Raw genomic sequence first — 13756 nt, 5'->3', positions numbered from 1 at the left:
AAGGTCTCTGCTTCGTGAAAAGAAGTTGTCATTTACATGCTGGGCACGTGTTTATGAAGAAAATGAAGAAAATTTAGGTACAAATACTGTTGTTGGATTAATGTAGATGTACATTTTCTACAGTCAGATGAATAAACTGGGTGTAGTCCGCAAGGGCGATTTGTCTTGGATGTTTTCATTTAACAGAACTGTCCTTGTATAAGACTAATCAGTGTGTAGCTGACAAAGTCAGTAAGGTATAACTGTTATGTATATCAGTTTTGTTCGGTTTAAACTCATACCAACACAATTTTAGGCCATTTTGCGACAGTCAAGCTTTTAATAGTAGTGGAAGACTCTCTGTGCCCCTCGGAGCACTATTTCAGGATACGAAGGGCAAATTGGTGGATCCACCGACTTTTCGGAAGCTTGCTCTTTTCACGAAAGAGTTCTCCACTTGACCTACAAAGGTGCGCGGTAATTTGAAAGTAACGGTCTACGCATTTTAAAAATGACTTCTACGTTTCTGTTCATGGTACAATACTGAGCTCTTTATTTAATGCGGTGTACTTATTGTTGGTTTTAAAGCCATACAGTATAACTGCAGGTCATATTTCAAGTGTCTAGCTTTTTACGGTGAAGAAAGAGACGAGGCACCTTTGAATTCCCATGCCTGGAATTATGCACCTGATCTTCCTCTGCCACAAACACTTGAAGAATGGCCTACATTGTGCCATTGCGACTCTAAACATCCCCATCAAAATAAAAGTGTCTTATAGATTTTATTTTTAAATGAGGTTATGAATCCATCTGTTATTTTAAAGGAAAACTATTCAGGTAATTTTGAATATGTAAAGTGACTTGTAAACAATGCTTGCAGTTTTGTGCAATAAGGAAAATGTTCACCTAATGAATTTAGTATAAACTTCCAAAACGGGAATCCTGTTAAAAGTTTTCCTTTATTCCGCGAATGCTTTTATCTTCCTTGTTTACTTTAATTTCTCCGTATTACTAAAATATGAAACGTGACCAAATTAACTTAACTTTATAATTCATATGAAGAAGGTCGTAAGAAAAATGTATTGTTTCCGGTATCCCGACCTACCCTAAATTTTTGGCCCAACCCTAAATGTTTTTATGGCCTTGGAGAATTTCCTTTTCACCTTTTTAACAAAAAGTTGCAAAACTGTGCTTTTCATGCTTTAAACATGGCCATTGATGTTAGTAATCAACTTACTGAGCTCTTCAAACATTTCCCCTTATTTGTATTCATCTTTTGATACAAAAATAATTTCCGAAAAGCCTTTATGAAAAAAAATCAAAACAAAAAAGTCAGACGTACCTACCCTAATTTTTTTGAGCATATGTTACCGGAAACAAAGAATTTTTTAGGCCTAATAATATAGTTAATAAAATACTTGTTGCCGCGTATAAAATTTCTACCTAAATGTTTGCGGGTACAATGTACTCGAGGTTAATTTCTTTATAGCATCATTTGTTCTATATAAAGTATTGTTGCTGTAAAAGATACAAAAGAAATCAATTTCTCTAATCTGGGACTCATATAAATTAACTGTGCCCTTATGTCAGTCAGTATTAAACTCCTACGCAGTGTTCTCCCTTGCCGCTAAGTTCAATGAGCGTAGCGGTTAGGGAGATCACTGCGTAGGTGTTTGAAGCAGTATTTGGTTGGGTGCGTAAAAGAAGTCAGCATGTTGTTATATATATTATAATGTCAAAGTGACGCACCTTCCGGAAGTAATTTTTAAATTCAGAATAAAATAAGGAATATTAAATATAAAATATATCTTGATTATATAAAAATATGTCTGTAAGATGAGAAACATTCATCGTATGATATCAAATGCAACAATTTTCCTTCAGTTCAAGAAAAGTGTGTGCATACTATTACCACACAAATACCATTGAGAACAAGTGATGACCGCAGTTTTCAGTAAAGTATAGTGACTTTGAAGGTTTTTTCCACTTCATACGCCTTTCAGTCTCAGATATATTGAACATTACATAATAAATGGACCGCTATCTAGCTTGTACAAAGTTAACATTGTTCCTATAACAATGTCAAACTGACGCACCTTCCGGAAGTAATTTATGTATTCAGAATGAAATAAGGAATATTGAATATAAAATACATCTTGATTATATAAAAATATGTCTTTAAGATGAGAAACATTCATTGTATGATATCAAATGCAAAACAAATTTCCTTCAGTTCAAGAAAAGTTGTTCGACCGGTGTACATATCATTACCACACAAATACTATTGAGAACAAGTGATGACTTTAAGCCTTTTGAGCTTGCGCTATGCCTTTTCCGATGACAGGACCTTTTTCATGTAGCAAAAGTGCTGGCCAGACTACATAACTGACTTTAGGTCCTCGTGTGGTATATTCCTTATATATGTTCTTGTCAAACTCTTCCTCTGGATGACAGACAGCCAAAGCAAGAGGCGGTGATTGTACAACCATCATCCATCCCAAGAAAATGCATTTCTTTATAAATGGTTTAAGCGCTGATATGAATTGACTATCATTCCAACAACTGGCCGCCATATATGCCTAAAATATAATTAATTCCATGTTATTGTCGTTCCAACAGCAACTTGCTGCAATATATGCCTAAAATAAGGTACAATGAACTGACAACAATATGAATAATCAATTCCGTTTATACTTGAGATAGATTTATTCAAGTGACGAAATACACAAAATTTCAACTGCTTTAGTTAATTGTTTGTTTGTTTTGGGTTGAAAGCCTTTTTCCAACAGTATATCAGTCATGTAACGTCGGGCAGTTAATCTAACCAGTGTTCCTGGAATCTGTACCAGTACAATCCTGTTCTCCGCAAGTAACTGCCAACTTCCCCACATGAACTATCAGAGGTGGAGGACGAATGAGTTCAGACACAATGTCTTTTATCCAATCGTCACGGAGAACATACGCCCCGCCCAAGGATCGAACTCGCGACCCCGCGATCCGTAGACAAACGCTCTACCTACTGAGCTAAGATTGACTAAATATGAACCCAGTTGATATATCACAATTTAACTTTCTGTCATTGTAAAACAAATGCGATATTTATAATGCATGCATAACATAATACCAATAGTGTCTCAGTTAGGCTCACATACTGCAATACGATAACTATATATTGTATTAATACGGTTCGGATGTACACAAAGGTCTTGCATTCTCGCACTGCATACTCCTGCCAGTGTGTTTAAAGATTACCCTTATCATGTGGAGGCTTCTCAATGTAATACCACAATCACACATACGGCGCGGAAAACTACGTCTAGCCACGGATAGAAACGTAGTAATTCGTATCGATCCGTACCTGAGCTGTACGGATTGGCACGGATTGGTACGTATTGGTACGGATTACTACTTTATGGCATGGCTCAGGTACGGATCGATACGGATTACTTCGTTTGTATCCATGGCTATACGTAGCTTTCCGCGACGTATGTGTGACTGAGGTATAACTAAGACGAACAAACCGTCAGAATTAATTAGTAAATTCACTGATATATTAGAGAGCGTAGCATATGTTATGTCAAACATTAAACACCTTACCTTCTGGACAATCGGTACCATTGACTCAGCGACCTCTTTTCTGAACATTTTCAGCTGACCGACAGCAACATCCGGCTTTGTGACCTGCAAAATCAGCATATACCAAATTTATACAAATGAAAATCCTTGTATAATGGACTCTAGTCTAACGCGATTAAAGGCCAGCAAAATGACCAACATTTATGAGATAGCTGTCACTGTCGCAGGGCAATTATATGCGTGAACAATATAAAAGCACCATCTTCGTCAAAATGATTCTAGTAGGTAAACAAACTCATTGCAGAAAGATATGATGGAAATCCGTAGACTAGATAAATAGTTTGTTTGTGTAAAACTTTCACGATTTAGATAATTTGTCCAAATTCGATCGCTATAGACAGGTTAGACTGTACTCGTGGTAATCTGTATGTCGAATTGAATGTTATTCGTACAAGCATAGAAGATCTATATGGAATATTAGTTTGAACCTCAAACTGATTTTCAAAAGCAAAATGACAAGTTAAACTTGTTTCAGTGAAAATGAATCCCGAAAGAAACAATTGATTATATTATGTTACAACTCTCGTTATACGCAAAACTAATTGCAAAGCAAAACCGCCGATATATGTCTACTGTACTAATGCATATACCTCAATGTGACTTTGGGTGTAAGTCTGTGGTTTTTTGTTCTTATCTTTAGATTTCCACTTGTCCCTTAGATCAATATCAACACCAAGGAATCCATGTAAAGATACTTCCTTCAGCAATTGTGCAGACTATTCGATAATTCAAAATTAAAATCTTAATACAAAAATAGTACAAAAGAACTCTCTATATTCAGGCAGGACAAGTAAATCAGATTTAGTACTTTATGTGTACAGGATTATGTTTAAGATATTGATCTCTTAAATAGTGATAATTAATGAAACTTTCCAAGTGTTCCTTTCTGACATACTTTCTTAAAACAAATACATTCAACTCTTGACTTTAACTGAATTACGAGTATATATCACATAAATCTGCGATATTAATGGTTCTAATTTATTGTGTCTTTTTCATTGTCGTAAATATATATGTTTAACCTTTTTAACTTCATTTTTTCTTTTTTTCTTACAAAATGCTTGTTGAAAAACAATATTTTTATGATTTTCATTTAATATTCTATTTCACAAGGAGAGCACATTTTAGTTTTACATATTATTGTAAGTTTGACTTTCAATTATATAAGTAAGTTATTACATTATCTCTGCAATTTTAACTCAAATCAATTAATTTGTCACTCATTTTACAGAACTTTAGATTATCTTGATAATGTTTTGACTTACCAAAGACCTTGTCATTGTCAAGTGTTTTTTCTGAAAATAAAATTTACTTTAAATACGGATAAAGTAAAACAGTAAAAACTCCACAGGTTGCGCAACGAGACACAAAAAAGAAAAACAAGGATAAATATACAACTGGATGTTCCACATTCCAAAAACGCAGCCTGCCGAAACCGCACCTCCCAGCCCACATACATGCAGACGAGCAACACATACACACACGCGCGCGTGCGCGTAAATACAAAACAAACACACGAGGACCAAATAAAGGAACACAATGGGGCACCGCCATGGAACGGTTTATGGTGCTCACCTAACCTCACTGTTAGGGCCACAAGGTTCCAAAGTCAAGGGACAGTGTAAAAAAGTAACCCTCGCCGAGTGAATTCCTAACACACGCAATGGTATAACAGAAGGCATGACATGTAAAACACAAAATTGCTGTTATAAATTTATATAAAAAGCAAACCTTAATAACCAAAAATGCATTTACAGAGCATTAAGAGAAACACCATTAAGGGCCAGAAGACAAAAATCAAAACAGGTTAGTCCCGGTAAGATTTAAAAAATTTCTTTCATAGAATCCTCCCCCCACATCCGCCAGACATAATCAAAATGGAAAGCGTAAAAGGGTTGAATACTAAACATGCAGTTTATCTCAAAACAGTTGGGTCATAACCTCTTTTGGCAAAGCATTTTATAATTTTATCACAGTTGGAAAATTGCCCAAAATTTTACGAAGTCTGTAAACGACACCCCCATTAAAATTGGGTTTTGAAATATCTTCTCGCAGAAGTGTCCTAATGTTGATACTGGATCTGAATAACGGTAGTAAAATTTAGCAATATATTTACGCAATTTATAATAACGACAGCCTTGAAGAAGACGTTTACTTGTAATATATTAATTACTTTAATTGAAACCGTCAGCATGATTACACGTTCTGGCAGACCGAATTAACTGAAAAATATATATCCAATAAGATACATATCGGGAAATTGACAGTACTAAAATTAAATTCATCCGTAATGTCATAAATTATGGTATGTGTAATATTATCATAAGCAGACAGATGTAAATCTAAAAATGAAGCAGTATTATACAAACTATTAGTTTTATTTAACTGGACCTCCCAGGCATAAATAGTATCCACCAATTGAGCAAAATCCGGATTATCCCTATTAAGAATTTCACCGAAATAGCGTGATGTATTATCAAATGCAGCAATAATGTCTACGTGCGTATCCGGACATTAAATCTCTTTCATAAAAAAATAAAAACAAATCTGCAACAAGGGGTGCACACTTTGTTCCCACGAGAATACCAATTTCTTGTCTTAAAACTCCATTCCAAAACCTGACGAAAATATTGTTCAATAAAAAGTAAAGGGCTTTACAAACTTCATAACAGGTCCATGTAGTATATTTTAACAATGCAACGAGAAAAAAAGCTTATCGAAATTGCAAGCTAGAAATGTAGCATTCTCCTTGGCAAAAGTCGTCTGAATTAGGGCAGTTAGTTTGTTATTTATCAAATTAAGTTGTAAAGTGGTATACAAGTAGAAAAATCGTAAGTATGGACTGATAATACCTTGTAATTGTTAATTTTATACTTATCCAGCATTTTGCTGTAGATTATAACCGACCAAAATAAGTGTGTTCGCATACTTTACCGCAGTATCTTTTCACATGGGCTTTTACAGCAGTAAGACATTAGGTTAATAGCTAAGACATTTATGTAGTTACACATGAGCTTGCATTGGCGATGAAACGAGCTTTTTATGGTTGTTTATGCAATTTAGGAATCCAAGTTAATTCCAAATTATTTGGACACTTTTCAATACTTTTATGTATTACCTATCAGCAAACTAAACAAAAACAACAATTCAAGAATAACAACCACGTTCCCAGAACACAGCCTTCTGATAAAACAGAACCCCCGAATAGCATTTGTACGTATAAGAAACAGCCAAGAACAACACATTAAGGACCACATTGTGGCTACGCATTGGAACGGTCAGTGGCAAAAGTACTTATCATGTTAATTGTGTGCAAACATTCACTCTTTTGTGTCAAAGACCTAATTTAAACAGAATCTATGATGCAGTCGACAAATTTCTTGTCTTAACAGAGACAGGGAATGTAGAAATATACAGTAGATATAAAAGAGTACGAGTATACCCTTTTCTCCATATCCTTTAGTTCTTCAAAAAGAAAATTCATAGCTTCCTCTGTTTTCTGTAGTAGTTTATCAGACTTCCTCCGACAAAAGTCTATCACATTCTGAAAGGATGTTGTAATATACAGCAATTGTGTACAAGTATTATATATGTGCATTTTGATGGCGGTTGATTTTCACTGTCACAAATGTTAATCCTTTTCCTTTTCAACTTTTTAGAATGTGTTGTACACCAAAATTTTGCATAAATATATTTCAACTGAATGTATCATAAGTTTCGCAGCTATAAAGGACATAGGGTTAACTTAAAGGAAAACGCGATGTTGTTTTGATATCAATTCCACCTGCTGGGACTTCTTCAATCATTTAATGAAGTGAAATAATTTTCAAAATCGACTTACAAAATGAGAAAGTTATGGTTATGGGACTTCTTCAACCATTTAATGAAGTGAAAGAATGTTCAAAATCGACTTAAAAATGAGAAAGTTATGGTTATGGGCATTTAGATATTTGTGGCGGATTTATTAAATTTCTACACACAAATATGAACTGTATTTATTCATTTCTGTAAAACAATTTCTCTACTTTTTCAGCTGCAATGAAAGAAATTACCATATTTTACATATTACACTAATGAAACAAATACAGTTAATTTATTTAAAAGGGTATTTGCTAAATAAAGAATTCAGCAGTGTGAAAATGACGTCAAAAACACACAAATTTGCTGCCTCTATGTTCATCAGTTGATTTCATACTGCCATATCTTTTTCAATAGTTGATCAATTTTATAAATTATTTCAGGTTATGATATGCTTGAGGATGATTTCATATGAAATTAACTTATTGTCAGGCTTTCCTTGTCCTTGAACACTTTAAAAGCTCAATATATATATATGCATTTTATATTTTTCATACACACATGGTTATACTATATATACTATATATATGTTATCATACATATTGCATATATAACGGAAAGAAATTCAACTGAATGAAATGACTTTTAGTAGTGCTTTATAGTAGTGGAAGAATTCACGCTATCAAATGAATGTGAATAAACATGACATTATGTACAGCACAAGAGGCATTAAACGCCCCGTGGCGAATGAGGAGTTTCACCAACATTTTTGAAAGACTGCAAACCTAATCTTGTATGCAATACCTTACCATGAGAGTAAGTCGTAAAGTCATTATTGCTTCAACTTCTTCGTAACCTGCATCCAAGAGACCTTCAAGAGCATCTGTCCATTCATTGTCATATATTTCGCTGTATATTTCCCCAAGTTTGGTTGGTCGGTTAGGATCACTCAGATCTGCTATGGCGGGGTTGCCGTGCACAAGTCTTTGTCCAGCCATCTTACTGAGCCTTAAAATAAAGTAAAACGCATAAATACTACATCAAACACATGATTATGAAGTATTATCTAACTGATTTCATTGCTAGAAGCACTACGTCTGGAGAATAGAAAATATGTTTGAAATAAAATTGCTTGTTTACATTGCCTTCATGCTTAGATAGTCTTAACTATCAGACTTTCAATTAGCATTTCCTCATGAATACTAACGTAGGGTCCATTGAGACTGTGTAGAACGTGTTTCAAGACAGAAAATAATATTGGATTTAACACTAAATCTTTGGCAATATTGTGTAGTTATTTTGTCTGGTTCTTTGAAATTATGGAGTCCTCTCAATGTTTCTGGATATAAGAATTCCGCTTAAGACAGTGTATACTAGGAGAGTGTGAGGGATGTTGAGCATTACATCTCATGAACAGACTCAGTCAAACTCAGTCTTTTATTATTTGATTGGTTGCTTTCTTTTATTTCTGTTAGGTTTATGCGTCATATGACGAGTTTCCAGCTTTAATGGTTGAGGAAGACCCCAAAAGCCCCTCTGTGCATTATTTCCTCACGCCTGGGTAGAACCATTGACCTTCCGTAAGACAACTGGATGGCTTCCTCATATGAAATATTCAACGCCCCGAGTGACTCTGGAACCGACATTTGCGAGGAGCAAGTAATTAAAAGTCAGCGACCTAAACAACTCGGGCAAGGAGGCCCCATCTTTGCTTTCTATGTCTGCACAATCATATGTTTGTTATTTCTATATAATAAAAAAAAAGATAATGGGTATAAAAACTTTTAACACGCAGTTGTTTGTTTATTTTTCCTCTTATGAATTAAAAACAGCTCATTTACCATAAAAGGCTTCTAATTTCCTTTAGAGACAATGCTTATAAAACATATAAAAGACATTTAAGATATAAAAAGATCTACTCTATCTGATATACTCGTTCTATATTGTTGTTAATTGAACTGAACAATCAGAAAATACCTGTATAAAAATGATTCAGCGTTTTTTATTCCCTGGATAATTTATGAATTTCAAAAGTAATAATACCTCATCATCAAAGAATTTTTCTCCTCTGATATCTGTCTAAACTTTTCTTTCATGTCTTTATATTCTTTCTTAAGAATATCATTATATGACTGCAAGTTTCCGTTATCTTTCTGAAACTCATCAATAACTTGAGCGTCCCTCTCAATCAGTTGTTCCAAATGTCTTATTTTTTCAATCTCTTTCTTTTCTTTTGCATCTCTTGAGCTCTCTTTCGTCTTTAAAAAATCCATGTAGAAAATATAAAGCCAACTGACACGTAATTGATAATCGACAATATCCATTCAATTATTATTTTTGGTATTTCCTGACTGATACGGATAAATGGTAAAATAACAGCCGGAACGGAAATGACAGATTGCAATGAACTGGGTATAACTAAGTTATAGTTATGCTCTTTAGGAATGATTCACGGTTATTCATTATTACAAAATCACATGTTTAAGGTATGTGTTTAACACGATCACATCTTTAAAATCATTGTCTTTCATATTCATTTTTTACCTCTTAAAATTCAGAATTGTAGGTATAAAATGTTATTAAAACATCATTTGTTATATAAAAACCGGTCCATAGTATATTATTGGCCGATCTGTAGTTCAAAATCAGGTTAAAAACGATGGAATCCATTCTGATACCATCTATCACACACTTGTTGAATTTACCACCGACCAATAGACAAATACTATTAGCCCTTCGGATTTCAGGCAAATAAGTTTGGCTATTTACCGGCAAGCCAATCAATAAGTGTATGCTTTTGAAACTACAGCTTCTTTATAAAATTCTACGGCAGTTGTATATGGATATGTACACACAAATACACTGTAAAAGAGTTTTTACGAAATAGACAATAACGTCGTAACAAACACATTCGCTCAAGGCGTGCTACAGCATAATGACTATGCATATATAACTGCATAACAGAAACAAATAGTGTTAAGCATTTACCTTATCTTTAACGCTTGCGAGCGGAACATCCAGTTTCTTTCTCCCCGCATCATATACACCGCTAGTGAATGATCTTGCGTGCTGACTACCGCTTTTAAGACAAAAGACATAGTAGGATTTATTTAATTACCAGAACCTTTCTGGATCAAATAGTATTCAAGGCAATGTTGCAATGAAAACATGTATATTTTGGTGCTTTCATTACTGGTACGTTGCATAGAAGTGATTGTTCTAAATACCATTTACGCAATCATTAAAAAAATAAGAATCAGATATGATGAGATAAATACTAGATATTTACGTTATACTTCCTGTCATGTAGTCGAATAGGTAAAACAAATGACGATTAGTTTTAGTATTGTTGACTTTTGATATATTCATGATAGAAATTAAGATGTCATTTTTTGCACCTTCCATATGGACGATATTACTGAAGTGAGTGTAGGTGAGTTTTTGACACTGATATAGGACGGACGGAAACGATTTATTAAAGAGCATCTTTTGTCCGAAAATGATACCGGGATCAAAACCCATAGACAGTAAAATCAATAAGAGTACACAATGGTGAAAATACGTTTAATTTGTCCCTAAAAAAAATATTCAAGAAATGCTAATGTCTCCAACAGCATACTGCTTTATATTTACCATGATAAAGAACTTACGCAATTAGGCGACATAATTTATACCTGCTTTGTCCTTGTTTAGGAGGTGTCGTTATAATTCCTTCTAGGTATTTATTGTAGTATTTCAGACGACCATTTTCCTCTCTTAGCCCTTTAATTTTGACTATGAGTTGTTCTTGTTCATCAAGTTGTTGGAGGTGCTCCTTCCGTCTATTATCTTTATCAGTCGTTTGCATTTGGTATGCCTCACCCTTAGAAAAGAAATACACGTGCTGTCCTAACGAAAGGTTATACGTTTAGCCACAAAAAGATATCTGTTATGATAAACAACATTTCATACTGTGAGTTTTGTGTATAATACATTATACTTACACAATATTTAAAACTTTACGGATGTCAAACCGGTGTCTATGTAAATGCAATGAAGAATAAAATGTATGGTAATTATCTATTCTCGAGCAGTATACCCATGCCTACATAACAGAAAGTACGAGTACGAGTCGATGAGTATCATCTTGTCAATAAAAAAACAAAACGAAATTTATCCTATTGTTTATCAACCAGATATCGCTTTACATAGGGCGTTTCCCCTTATAAAGCTTCGTTTAAATGTAATGGTGACTTTAATTGCTTTCCGCTTATTTCCCATTAAGGCAAACATCAATGCAAAGTTTTTTAAAAGCCTTAAAAATGATTCAACATAAACCGGGTAGAAGGGAAATTCTGTCTATTTGATCTTTGATATCACCACACGATAATAACCTTCTTACTGCTCATGAACAGACTCAATCAAACCGAGTCTGCAATTTTCACTGTTTGACTTGTTCTTGGTGCTTCCGATGGATCTACTTTTTATATTTTATTTCCCCTTATCTACCTATCTACCTGACAGAAGGTTGCGTTCTACACATCGTTTCATCATGACCAACATTTGTACAAGGTAAGAAAAGCTAAGTGGACACAAACTACTTCCTATATTGTAAATACTAAATTGGTTATGAATGGTGTACTTCCTACCTGATTTTTGAACTCGCTGTGCAACTTTGCTCTTGAACAGACATTTAAGATGGTAAGACAATACAGAGCGGGTACGATTTTGTCACTAGTCACCAATTGTTTGGGAGACATAATAAATACATGAGGTACTGGCAACACCAGTTAAAAGTAAAAGTGCATTGAGGAAAGAGGCTGGCTCATACATGTTACAATTCACCCTTCTATATATACCAAGATGATTCTTGATAAAACATCATTGATGGGTGGGCTTTGTGCATTTCGTACCAAGTGTCTATTGTAACTGTCTTCCAACACATAGTATAAAATCAATTGAACAACTACATCGCTACATTTTACCTTGTTCATGTTGAACACTTGTAACTTCTTTTCTGTATCATGCATCAGGGAAAATATATATACCCTTGTTCCTTTATCAAAATTACCACCTTTTTGGAGGTTTTGTATAGTCACTAAAAGTGATCGAAATTCATCTTCCAGATTGAATAACAATGTTGCGTAGGTAGTGAAGTGATTGGATGCTGATTTACCGCCGGTCGTCGGTGTTCTTCCGTTTCAGGGATTCCTGAGAAGTAATTGCCGATTTTTAACACATAAGAACATCTTGAAAAGACAGAATATCTGAGTTAATGAAAGACATATTGCAGACAAAAGATAAAATGAAAAGTCATAAAATGTTACGTATCGTAAAAAGAACAATAATAAATACCCAGACAAAAAGAAACCGTATATAACCATTACAATTCTTGGAAAATAGTGTGATTATTAATAAATAACTTCCTTCTTCAGATGTGCAAACGTATATATAAGTATTATGTTTTACTTCAAAGGATAAAATCAAATAGTTCTCACTAGGCTCATAACGAGAAATGACTTTCCGAATGATTTACTTCCTCCTACAATATAGAGGAAATATGAGCAATTCAAGCGTGATGTTGACTCAACATATTTACGTTTAAGTTAGAAAGTTATAAAGATATTAGATAAAAGACATCCTTCGCTCCGCTTGGCTGCCTTCGGATAAATATCTGTATCAGAGTTGCTTTGAGATAGATCCCAACCCCTTTCACTACCCTCCCTTAACTTTAAGATAAAAGTCACATGTAAAGATGCTATACATCTGGAATGCTAAAGAATCAGGGATGTTGTTAAAATAGCATTGTCTTCAGTATCTTACAATATACTCCAGATAAAAATTAATTAACAGTCATCTAGAAGAGACACGCAATTGCGTTATCATCTGCGACTGTCAATAAACTTGAAAACAATTAAAGAAACACTAGAAAATTGTACGATAGTTGCTCAGTTATTAGCCTGTTAAAATTAAATCTGGCGCTAAGAAAGCAGAGATAAAGCTTTCTTTTTGAAAACCAGCTGTCATACCTAAGTGTGTCGGTATTACATTTACAATGTTTTCAGTGTCCATACACTTACACTTAGCCTGGGAATACAGTCTGACAATTTCTAACCTTTTTAATACCTGCAAATTGACAGCCTGGGGAAACCTGTTTTCCGACCGCAGCTCCACCTATATTACACCCGAAATATGCGGGTGTTTGATAAAGAACGATAACTTCTGAAAGCAATATGCCATGGCTAAAAATAGAAACGGAATTCTCACGGAAAAGACAGATCGGAATCGTGTACTTCCGAAGGTTTCCGAACATTTGCCGGCCATAGGCAAATACCAGTTTGTACCTCCCATAGCTTTTCCAGCA

General features: G+C 34.4%; 1 protein-coding gene across 1 annotated transcript; it reads right to left on the bottom strand.

Annotated features, from left to right (window-relative positions):
• Positions 1 to 1689: 1689 nt before the first annotated feature.
• On the bottom strand, positions 1690 to 12604 carry LOC123557875 (uncharacterized). The gene is made up of 10 exons (XM_045349622.2): positions 12378 to 12604; positions 11088 to 11275; positions 10402 to 10492; positions 9457 to 9671; positions 8223 to 8421; positions 7058 to 7159; positions 4881 to 4910; positions 4206 to 4331; positions 3577 to 3660; positions 1690 to 2558 (listed from the first exon to the last, which is right to left on the bottom strand). The coding sequence occupies exons 1-10, from the start codon at positions 12420 to 12422 to the stop codon at positions 2283 to 2285; spliced, it is 1356 nt and encodes a 451-aa protein (XP_045205557.2). The 5' UTR covers positions 12423 to 12604; the 3' UTR covers positions 1690 to 2282.
• Positions 12605 to 13756: the final 1152 nt, after the last annotated feature.

The sequence above is a fragment of the Mercenaria mercenaria genome, chromosome 5 (assembly GCF_021730395.1).
Source record: "Mercenaria mercenaria strain notata chromosome 5, MADL_Memer_1, whole genome shotgun sequence".
NCBI classification, from domain to species: domain Eukaryota; kingdom Metazoa; phylum Mollusca; class Bivalvia; order Venerida; family Veneridae; genus Mercenaria; species Mercenaria mercenaria.
This window is presented reverse-complemented; position numbering and strand designations above follow the sequence as displayed.